Raw genomic sequence first — 10,208 nt, forward strand, 5'->3', positions numbered from 1 at the left:
GCGCGAGATTCTTTGAGGACGGCTCGGCCGGCAGCCTAAGCGCACCTGAGAGCGCTCGCCCCGTCCCACCCCGCCCCTCGGCCTTCAAGTCCCGCCCCCACAGACCACAGGCTCCGCCCCGAGCCAAGTCCCGCCCAGCTATCGCAGGCCACGCCCACCTCCATCCGCCATAGGCCCCGCCCCCTTCGAACCCGCCCCCTCGGCTTCAAGCCCCGCCCCGCGCCCGGCCCGGCTGCGTCCTCTGGGCTATGGAGCTGGAGGCGCGGGTGCTGCGCGCGGCGGGCGGCTTCGGCCGGACCCGGCGCCTGCTGGCCGTCGCCTCGTGGCTGCCGTGTGTGGCCCTGGGGCTGGCGCTGAGCTCCAACCCGCTGCTCACGGCGCGGCCCGCCCACCACTGCCGGCCGGACCCCACGCTGCTGCCCCCCGTGCTGCGTGCCCTGCGTGGGCCTCCGCTCCTCGACGCCAGCGTCCCGCGCCTGGGCCCCACACGTGCGCTCAGCCCCTGCCTGCTGCTGCGCTACCCGGCGGAACCCACGAACCCCACGGTCCCCTCGGTCCCCTCGCCCGACGGCACGCTGCCATGCACACGCGGGTGGCACTATGCGCTGCCCATTGCCGGCCTTCGTCGCAGCCCGGTCACCCAGGTGGGAGCGACGGTCGCCTGCTGGGGACCAGCCTGGAGGCGAGGGTCCCTGCGACTGCTGGGAGGGTGCGCAGGGCCATGGTTCTGAGCCTAGCCCTGCCGCCCCCGCGGGCCTTTGCCCCACCGCCCACCCCCGCTGCCGGAGCAGGTCACCTGTTGTCGCCTGGGGCCCTGGAACCAGCTGGATGCTGCCTCCGCGCCCCGCTGTGCCTCCCCGCAGCTTCCACGGTGGGGTTTTGAAGTGGAAGCTTTGGGCTATCCCGACTCCACAGCTGCTGAGCCGGGTGGGAAAGGAAACGGGAGGCCAGTCAGGTCCGCTGCTGAGAAGGAGGAGCCCTCGAGGCCCCGCCCGTTTGTTCCTGGGGCCACTCTCCAGGCCCGGCAGGATGGGTGGCCTAAGGACCTGGCCCTGTCTCAGAGCAGAAGTCCCTTGTCCAGTTGGGGCACAAGGGCGGTGAAGCCCTATCTAGAAAAAGGCAAGACCTGCAGGGGAGGACAGGTCCCACCAGAAGTGGGACTGCAACAAATGCCTGGGAGACCCCCAAGTCAGTACTCCCTAGGGCTCAGCAGGGATTGCCCAAGCCTGTGAAAGCCCCAGGGTCAGGGTATGCGCCACTGTTTCCCCTTCAAGAGCTCTGAGACCCTTGTATCTCTGGGTTGGTGAGGAGGGAGGAGGAGAGGGCTGGTCCCAGGTGGCTGGTATCCCCACAGTGGAATCTCGTGTGTGGGGACAGCTGGAAAGTCCCGCTGCAGCACATTAGCCACCTTCTGGGCTGCCTGCTGGGATCTGTGCTCCTGGGTGCAGGCTGTGATTGGTGAGTGGCCCTCCCAGCCCTGTCCCAGCCTCCTTCTTCAGGCACCCTGTGTAGCCCTTGGCCATCTGTGCCCACTGCTCATAGGTTCGGCCGCCGGACTGTTTTTGTGGCCTCTCTAGTTCTGGCCACTGTCCTTTGTACTGGGGAGGCCCTGGCTGCCCATTTCCCTGCCCTGCTGGCCCTACAGCTGCTCCAAGGAGGTGCCTTGGCAGGAGCTTCCCTGGCCCTCTATGTGGCACGTGAGTCACAGGGTTGGGAGGTTGTGGTCAGCCTCTCAGGGTCGTAGGGGAGGTTTGGACGCTATGAACTCTTGGCTTGGGCCATCCCTTCTGCCTAGGCCTGGAGCTGTGTGATCCAGTGCACCGTCTGGCCTACTCCTCGGGTGCTGGCCTATGCTGGGTGCTGGGTGTGCTGCTGCTGCCCGGGCTGGCCGTGCTGGCACAGGACTGGCGCCTTCTGCAGGGGCTGAGTGCCCTGGTGACTGGGCTTCTGCTCCTCTTTTGGGGGTAAGTGTGGTGAGAACCAGCCTGGGGCAAAAGTGCACTTTCATTCTTAGCTGGCATATGGCTAAGGAGAAGGTCATGGTATGTCATTGTCCCTACCCTCTGGGTCTGGGAGGGTGCTGGGCTCTACTGATCCCTGGGGAGGTGGAGGAAGCCACTGAACCCTCAAAACACCACAGCTTCCCAGCCCTGCTCCCCGAGTCTCCCTGCTGGCTGATCGCCACAGGGCAGGTGGCCCGGGCCAGGAGGATCCTGTGGCACTTCGCAGAAGCCAGTGGTGTGGACCCTGAGCATGGCTCCTTGGAGGACAGCTCCCTGGCTACAGGTAAGATGCCCACTTGTGACAGAAGGGCAGGTCTGGAGAAGCCCTATGTTACATATGTCCCTGTCCCCACCACCACAGAGCTGGCAGAGTTGGCCATAGGCACCACCTGGCCTTGGTACCACTCAGCCCTGGGCCTCCTGCATACCCACGTCACCTGGAGAAACGTGCTCATCCTAGGCATCAGCTCGTGAGGAGGGACGGGGCGGGGCCTGGGGTCTGCCACTTGGGGTGGGGACATGTCCCTGAGTCCCACAGCAGCAGCTGCACCCATAGCAAGGCCTGTCTTCCAGGCTAGTGGGTGGGGGCATCCAGGCCAGCTTTCTGCGCAGCCTGGCTCTGCATGAGACGTCCTTCTATCTGCCCTACTTCCTGGAGGCCAGCCTGGAGGCTGTGGCCATCATCTGCCTGCTCGTGACTGCTGATCGCTGGGGTCGCCGCCTTGTCCTGCTGCTGGGGACTCTGGTCACAGGCCTGGCATCCCTGCTGCTGCTCGCTGGAACTCAGCGTGAGTTTGGGGCCCTGGGAGCAACATCGGGGATTGCTGTTTGGATTGAGGGTCTAGTATCAGCCCCCAGCCCAGGATGTGGGGCCAGTGAGAAGGTGGGGGACCCAGACTAGACTGTTTGTCTGTCTTTCTTTCTTTCTTTCTTTCTTTCTTTCTTTCTTTCTTTCTTTCTTTCTTTCTTTCTTTTTTTTTGTGGTCCCAGGGATCAAACTTGGGACCTTGTGCTTATGCCACTGAGCATCTCCTCTGCCCCAGTATGCTGTTTTCTTCTCTCTGTCCTCTCAGGTACACTTGGGAAAACCAGGGCCAACAGTTAAGGGGCCGAGGATTTTCCAGGGCAGATTGACGTGGTCAGAATTTTGAGAAGCTGGGTGTGCTGCCCACACCTGAGCTTGCAGCGTCCTGGGAGGCTGCAGCAGGAGAATAGCAAAGTTGAGTTCACACGACACACTTTAGTGAGACCCTGTCTCAAAATGAAAAAGTGGTCTGTTGTTCTCTGACAGCCCTTGGTTTAATTCCCAGTACTGCCAAACAAACAATACAAAGCAAGAAAAGTACTCAAAATTTGAGAACAGTTCTCAAAATTGCAAAGGAAGTAGGAGTAGCCCAGCCTGGTATCTGCTGTCACTGCGTGGTGGCCATCAGGAGGAAACTCAGTTGACCTCAAGCTATAGGGTAGGAGTTGGTGAGCACGCGGGACACCTGTGCCCAGGCAGGGAGGTGGCCCCACGTGGCTGGGCAGAAGCCTGTGGTGACCTGCCTGCCCTCTCCTTTGTGCTAGAGCTGCCGGGCTGGGTCACACTGCCTCTGTCTGTGCTGGGCCTCCTGGCCTCCCAGACCACATCGGTGCTCAGCAGCCTCTTTGCGGCAGAGGTCTGCCCCACAGTGATGAGGTGAGAGGTGAGTGCTGAGTGCCCAGCACTACGGGAGAGGGCGAGCCCCTGGGACCTGCCCTGGGGGCAGAACTAGGGAAGTGGCTTTCCAGGTTCCCAACAGCAGAACTGACTCCTCCGGGGTTTCCTGGGAGCCTTTCCTGGCCCAGGTCCCATGAACTATACCTCCTCTCCCACAGGGGCACCGGGCTGGGCCTTGTGCTAGGTGCTGGGTCCTTGGGCCGGGCAGCCACGCCCCTCACGGAGATGGCAGGCCAGCACGGCTTCTTCCTGCAGCACACAGTGTTCGCCTCCCTGGCTATCCTGGCCCTGCTCTGCATCCTGCTGCTGCCCGAGACCTGCAGCCGGGCCCTGCCTGTGTCACTGGAGGACGCGGACCACCTGCGCCGCTCCCCTAGGCTGTTTGCCCGTCAGCCTCAGGACCACCTGCCCCTTCTGTTGCCCTCCAGCTAACTTCTGGGTGGTCCCTAAGCCCAGCTGGGGCCCACTGAGCCCCAGATGTCTGGCCTGGAGAACCATAGGGACAGACTTCCCAGCCACCATCAGTGTGGGCTGGGCAGTATGGGGACAGCACTAGGGTGTCCCCAGCCTGGGTCCTCCCCTTGGGGTCTTTCCTGGGCTACCTTAGCCAGTTGTGCAAGATATAAAGGCAGCCCTAGAATCCCGTCTCTCTGGGTCTTTTTTGGCATTGCCTGGCAGGCCCTGTGCCGTGCACCCCACCCTGCCATGCTCCTGCCTGGCCAAACCTTACTCTTGGGGACAAGGACTGTGCCCTGCACGCGGTCAGTGTGGCGCTCACAGCGTGTCAGGTGAACGCTCATTTTTTTTTAATTCAGATTCACACTTGAGGTCCATAGTGTCATGCAGAGGCATACCCACTAGGGGGCGGCAGAGGCAGGTGCTTGTGCGACACAGGCGGTCATCTCCCAGACCTGCCCCAGGGCTGGGCTGGCCGTAACCTGCACCTGGGTCTCTAGGTGCCCGGACGAAGTCTGCAGGCGGGTGGCTCTGTCCAGATAACACATCCCATGCCCCAGCCGGCCTCACGGGTGTCCATACAGGTCCGCCAGCCGGGCAAAGCGTGGGCCCCAATCTTGGAGGTAGTCGTAGTCCTGGTCCTCGTCCCCCAGGCTGGACACCGGGGAGCTCAGAGTCCCGGCCACAGAGCCGTCCCCCTCGTAGTCATAGATGAGAGCCGTGTCATACGGTGGCACAGTGGGATCGCTGTCGGCAGCCTGCAGGCCCTGTGGGCCCCAGCTGAGATCAGTACTGCAGGCCCAAGGCAGGGCCTGTGCAGGCAGCATGGGAGGACGCTCCCCTGGAGCCCTACTGATGGGCTGGGCAGGAGCCGAAACCTGGCCTCCCGACAGGGCCTGTGCCTGCCTTCGGCCCACAGGGTCCTGGCCCCAGTCCCGATGTCTCGCCAGTGGCCGCTCCCACTCCCCACGCACAGACACACAGGTGCCGCGCTCCACACACACAGGGTTTACAGGGACCCCGCGCAGCAGGCCGTGCTCAGCCCCGGGGTCCCCACTGTAGACCCCTCCTCCCAGCCCAGAAGACCTGGCGCCCTCTGCGGGCCCAGGAGCACTTACGTCGCGGATGAAGCCGGCGATGTCCGCGGGGCTGGCGGGCGGCGCCCGGGGCACCTGGGGACGTCCGCGGCCCTGGGGGGCCTCTCGGCGCAGGGGTGGCCGGCCCGGGGTGAAGCTCGGCGCCGCCAGCTCCGAGGGGTGACGTAGTTGGTTTAAGTCGTAGGCGTTCTGCAGGCAGAGGTCACACCGGACGGTCCCGGGGTCAGAGGGGGATCCCCGCCCCAGCCGGCGGGGGACCCAGCAAAGCTGCTCTCACCTAGAGAAGCACAGCCCCGCCCCTTCGCTCCTGTCCCCTTCCCCGACCTCCCGCACCTGGTCCTCCTCCCCGCCGCCCTGCTCGTTGTAGTTGAGGATGTTGTCCCGAAGGTCGTCGTCGTCGTGCAGGCGGCGCAGCAGACTCCTGTCCCGCGACCGCTGTCGGAACTGCGCTCTGAGCAGCACGAGCAGAACCAGCACTGGGGGAGCCGGCACCGGTGATGGGGCAGCCGAGCGGCCTCCGCGGGTCGGGGCTTTGATGGGGGCGAGGTATCTGCCCTATAGGGCCCTGGGCGGGCCCCGGGGCGGTGGGCGGGCCCCGGGGCGGTGGGCGGGCCCCGGGGCGGTGGGCGGGCCCCGGGGCGGTGGGCGGGCCCCGGGGCGGTGGGCGGGGCAAGGCACTTACGCAGCAGCACCGCGGCGCTCCCCAGTACCAGGGCCAGGGCCCCCAGGCCGACGCCGGCGCCCCCAACCCTGAGCGCTGCGGCCCGGGGCAGACAGGCGCCGCCTGGCCCACAGCGGCACACAGTGACGTTTAGTGGCTGCTCGCGTTCCTGTGGCGGCTGCCCCGAGTCCTGGAGCAGCAGGCGGAGGCGGTGCAGGCCCTCGGGCAGCGTGTGCCTCGGCCGCAGGCGCGCGTGGGTCCCTGCGGAGAGGCCGCTGTCAGCAGGTCCCAGGTCTGTTTCCCTGCCGGCCAGCTCGCTCGCCTGCCCTCCCGGGCCGGGTTGCACGCACCGTTGACTTGGCTGAGGCTCCAGTTGCGGCCCAGCCCCGGCTCAGTGGGGCTGAGGTGGAAGCGGAAGGGCGCCCCGTGCGGTGGCAGGTCCTGGTCGGTGGCACCCAGGAGCAGCCCAGGGCCGCGGTCCGGCTCGCTGCACAGGCTGGGGGCCGGCGGTGGCGCCAGCGCAGGCGCGTGGTCATTCACTTCCAGGATCTCCACGGACAGCGTGCCGGTGGCCGTGCGTGGTGGTGAGCCTGTGGGCCCAGGCGGTGTGTCCACTCCCATCCTGTCCACCCCCAAGCACCCCCAGGGTCGCCAGCCACTCACCATCATCCAGGGCCAGGACAATGGCCCTGTACCAGCCATCCTTCAGGAAGGGGGAAGTGGGGCTCAGCACACGCTGCGTCTGGATCCAGCCAGTGGCTCCGTCCACCCGAAGCCAGTCTTCAGGGTCATAGTCCTTGGAGTAGCTGTTATAAGTATGGGGGCTCTGAGTCACCTGGGCCCCAAGGGGGGCAGGATGGACATACATGACAACTCACGACTTATACAGCACACACTCCCCCCACACACTGCACATATGTGACACATGCCACATGGGTGCACTCAGGGACTATGGCCCCCATACCTCCCAGTAGTCTTTGAGCCCCTATAGTCTGAGCTGGCCTTTGTCCTCCCATACGAGGACACTGAGGTTCAAATCGGGGTGCTGAGTGGCTTGGTCCAGGCCCCTAGGCAGTGCTGGATATGCTATGGAGATGGACACCGACCTGGGGTGACAGGGCAGCCACGTACATGTGCGCCCGGGGACACACGCAGGGCCCAGACCTGTGAGAATCAGGACCTCTATAGCTCTGACCACAGCCAGGGTATCAGTGCCCAGGGCCCACCTGACCCTCTGCAGCTGCTCCACATCGGGGTCTTGCGCAGAGAAGGTGGCCACGAAGGTCCCTGGGGGTGCCCCCTCAGCCAGGCTGGTTCTCAGTGGGTTCTTGGGGAACACAGGCGCCTCGTTGATGTCCTGAACCCGGATGCTGAGCCTGGCCTGGCCCTGCCGGCTCCGCGGTGCGGCTGCCTGCAGTGGGGCCTCGTTCTGCACAGACACCCTGAGCTCATACTGTGCGCAGCTCTCATAGTCCAGGGGCTGAGGAGGCAAAGCAGCCGCCACTCAGGACTCACCAGGCACGATCATGCTCCTGCAAGACCCCACCCCAGGTCTGTCCTGACTGTCCTTCTCCAATTCCCCTTTCAGCCCTGACCAAAATAAACCACTGTGGGACTAAGCCGTTCAAGAACAATACAAATGTAAGAAGATGAATGCCTGACCCTCAAAGTGAGCCTGTGGGGTGGGGGATTGGGTTCATGTATGACGAAGGCTGTGGTCCCAGTGGACTGGGCCAGTGTCCCCCTGGGTGCTGCTGTGTGGGCACCAAGCTGGGGGTCACCCTCACTGGGGAGGGGCAGCAATTTAGAAAATACTGTGCGGAGGTTCTCAGCCTCCTGGTGCAGCAGAGAAATAAACCTCCTGTGCACCCACATACAGCAGTGTGTATGCGTGTGTGCTTGCAGGCTTGCTCCTCGGGTGTGCAATGGATGCCACACGGGTGATACCTGTGATGCCACCAGGGTGGCTTACCTTCACCACGGACAGCACACCCTCATTGGTCCTGGGGTCCGTTCGGATGTTGAAGTGTCCACTGGGGTCACCCTCCAGGATGGTGAAGTTGGCCACCCAGTTGGGTGAGCCGGGCAGGTCCCTATCTTCCACCTCCAGTCGCCCCACGTCCACTCCACTGACTGCCTCTGTGGCCTCCATGGAGAACTGGAGGAGCCAGGTCTGGTCACCCCAGAGCAGGGAGGGAGCTCCACAGGTGCCTAGCTGACCACCAGTGGTGGTGCTCCTCCCTCCAGTGCTGGTGCTCCTCCCTCCAGTGCTGGTGCTCCTCCCTCCAGTGCTGGTGCTCCCTCTGTGTCCAGAGGCAGCCGGCTGCCCTCCCACCTAGGGAGGTCCAGAGGCCACAGCCGCCCCTCCACGGAGCCTTGGGCCAGCACACTGGCACCTGCTACCTCTCTTCCTGTCCCATCCTCCACAGCACTCTCCCCCAGAATGCCCCACACCCCTGTCCACTGCCAGAACCCAGGAGGGATGGGCAGCCCAGGGTGGGGTGGATAGACATGGCACCTCATTCCTGGTGAACTCAGGGGCATTGTCATTGATGTCATCCACAGAGATGATGGCTGAGGCTGTGGCAGTGAGGCCTTCTCCTGACATGTCTGCCACTTGCAGTGTCAGGTTGTACACAGTGACCATCTGGGGACACAGAATCAGAAGATGTGACGCAACTGCGCCTGGTGGCACACACCTGTGCCAGCACTCTGGGAGACCAAAGGAAGAGAATCCCAAGTGCAAGCCCAGCCTGGGCAACTTAGCAAGACCCTCTCAAAATAGGGTTGGAGATCCAGGTCAGTACGAGGCTCTGGGTTCTAGTCCTAATACCACATAAAAGGAGGAGGAGAGGCAGGTGAGGCAAAGGCCCAGGCTGGCTGGGCAATGAGGGTGGGGCAGCCCAAGAGCATGGCACCTTGCACCACCATCAGCCCCTGTCCAATCTGCAGGTGGGAGGAGGCCAGCTGTGGTGCTGGACATGGGCTCTGAGGGACCTCAACATGGAGTGCCAGCTCCCGGAGTCCCAGGGCATGGCCGGGCAGACCAGAGGCAGAGGGGAGAGTGGGCTGGGCTGAGGAGAGGGGGCCTCACTGAACTGCCTGCCTCACCTTGCAGGCCTGCGCCATCAGGGTCAGGCCAAGGAAGCTTCCTGGGGGCCCTGGGGATGAACCGAGGGCTTCTGCCACAGCCATGTTTTTAATTCTGAAACAGGGACCCACGAAGTCGTGGGATGCCCCTCTGCTGGCCACCCTCACCTCGCGGTCCAGCCCCACGTGCACAGTGCGGATCTCCCCAGTGCGCGCGTGGATGCTGAAGAGCTCCGGGCTGGCCTGCTCCAGGATGGAGTACTGGAGTGCCGCGTTGTCCGTGTCAGGGTCGTCAGCATCAGTGGCCTCGGCCCTGGTCACATAGGTGCCTGGGGAGGACAGGGGTGTGCTGCATGGCAGGCATGCTGTGGGCGTGGCACCTTGGGCCTGACCTGGAGTGATAGTGTCAGATGTCACCCTGCCACATGCAGCCCAACAGCTGTAAGGTCAGGCTGGACCCTGTCAGGAGCCAGCTTGTCTTCCACAGGCCAAGAGAGGCCCTAGAAGTGGCTGTGGGGGAGCTGAGTGGCCACACTGGGTACCCTGGAAGCTGCCACCTGGCTCCATGGCACACAGTGAGGACAGCACCAGGCAGAGGGCCATCCCTCCCACCTCAGGAAAATAAGCTGCAGGCCTGAGGCCTGGCTCCAGCTGCAGACTGGGGGGCAGAGGACAGCAGGGACACTGAGAAGGCGGGGGAAGCAGGAGCACACCAGGTCTCAAGGTGGGACTGAGCTGGGGTGGTTGGGCAGTAAGCAGGCCCTCCAGAGGCTGCAGCAAAGCTGAGACCCCCACCTGCATCAGGACCTTGGGGCCCAGCTGGCAGTGTTGTTGGGGAGACCTGTCTGCGCACACCAGGTTGGGCTGGGTCCAGGTGAGATGGCTGCACCCACACTGGTGACCAGATCCTGTGGGGCACACAGGTGGCATGCAGGACAGATAGGGAATTCTGATTTGTTTCTTATTTTTATCTTTTGGTTTTTGTCTGCTTTTTGAGATGGCTTCACTATGTATTCAGGCTGTCCTTGAACTCACTGTATAGCCCAGACTGGTCTCCAACTCAGCAATCTTCCTGCTTCAGCCTCCCAAGTGCGCCACCATGTCCAGCAAATGGGGTTTTCTGGAGAGCCACTAGGACTCAGAAATGGAGCCAAGGCTGGGTTTAGTGCACATGCCTATAATCCCAGCTCTGGGGAGGC

General features: G+C 63.5%; 2 protein-coding genes across 3 annotated transcripts in view; one reads left to right on the forward strand and one right to left on the reverse strand.

Annotated features, from left to right (window-relative positions):
- Window positions 1-248: 248 nt before the first annotated feature.
- On the forward strand, window positions 249-4,137 carry Slc22a31 (solute carrier family 22 member 31). The gene is made up of 8 exons (XM_023705209.1): window positions 249-644; window positions 1,355-1,458; window positions 1,543-1,697; window positions 1,796-1,964; window positions 2,141-2,473; window positions 2,577-2,791; window positions 3,573-3,684; window positions 3,864-4,137. The coding sequence occupies exons 1-8, from the start codon at window positions 249-251 to the stop codon at window positions 4,135-4,137; spliced, it is 1,758 nt and encodes a 585-aa protein (XP_023560977.1).
- Window positions 4,138-4,528: 391 nt separating this feature from the next.
- Window positions 4,529-10,208, reverse strand: part of Cdh15 (cadherin 15) — a 12,403-nt gene continuing 6,723 nt past the window's right edge. For both annotated transcript variants that reach the window (XM_023705211.1, XM_004644992.2), the window contains 10 exons: window positions 9,178-9,338; window positions 8,438-8,566; window positions 7,892-8,077; window positions 7,146-7,399; window positions 6,583-6,725; window positions 6,270-6,509; window positions 5,941-6,180; window positions 5,592-5,734; window positions 5,280-5,447; window positions 4,529-4,928 (listed from right to left, as the gene is read on the reverse strand). In XM_023705211.1, the coding sequence (XP_023560979.1) occupies window positions 4,728-4,928; window positions 5,280-5,447; window positions 5,592-5,734; window positions 5,941-6,180; window positions 6,270-6,509; window positions 6,583-6,725; window positions 7,146-7,399; window positions 7,892-8,077; window positions 8,438-8,566; window positions 9,178-9,338 (1,865 nt within the window). In that variant the 3' untranslated portion in view covers window positions 4,529-4,727. The remainder of the gene's footprint in view (window positions 4,929-5,279; window positions 5,448-5,591; window positions 5,735-5,940; window positions 6,181-6,269; window positions 6,510-6,582; window positions 6,726-7,145; window positions 7,400-7,891; window positions 8,078-8,437; window positions 8,567-9,177; window positions 9,339-10,208) is intronic.

Source organism: Octodon degus, unplaced genomic scaffold, assembly GCF_000260255.1.
Source record: "Octodon degus isolate 3935 unplaced genomic scaffold, OctDeg1.0 scaffold00215, whole genome shotgun sequence".
NCBI lineage: Eukaryota > Metazoa > Chordata > Mammalia > Rodentia > Octodontidae > Octodon > Octodon degus.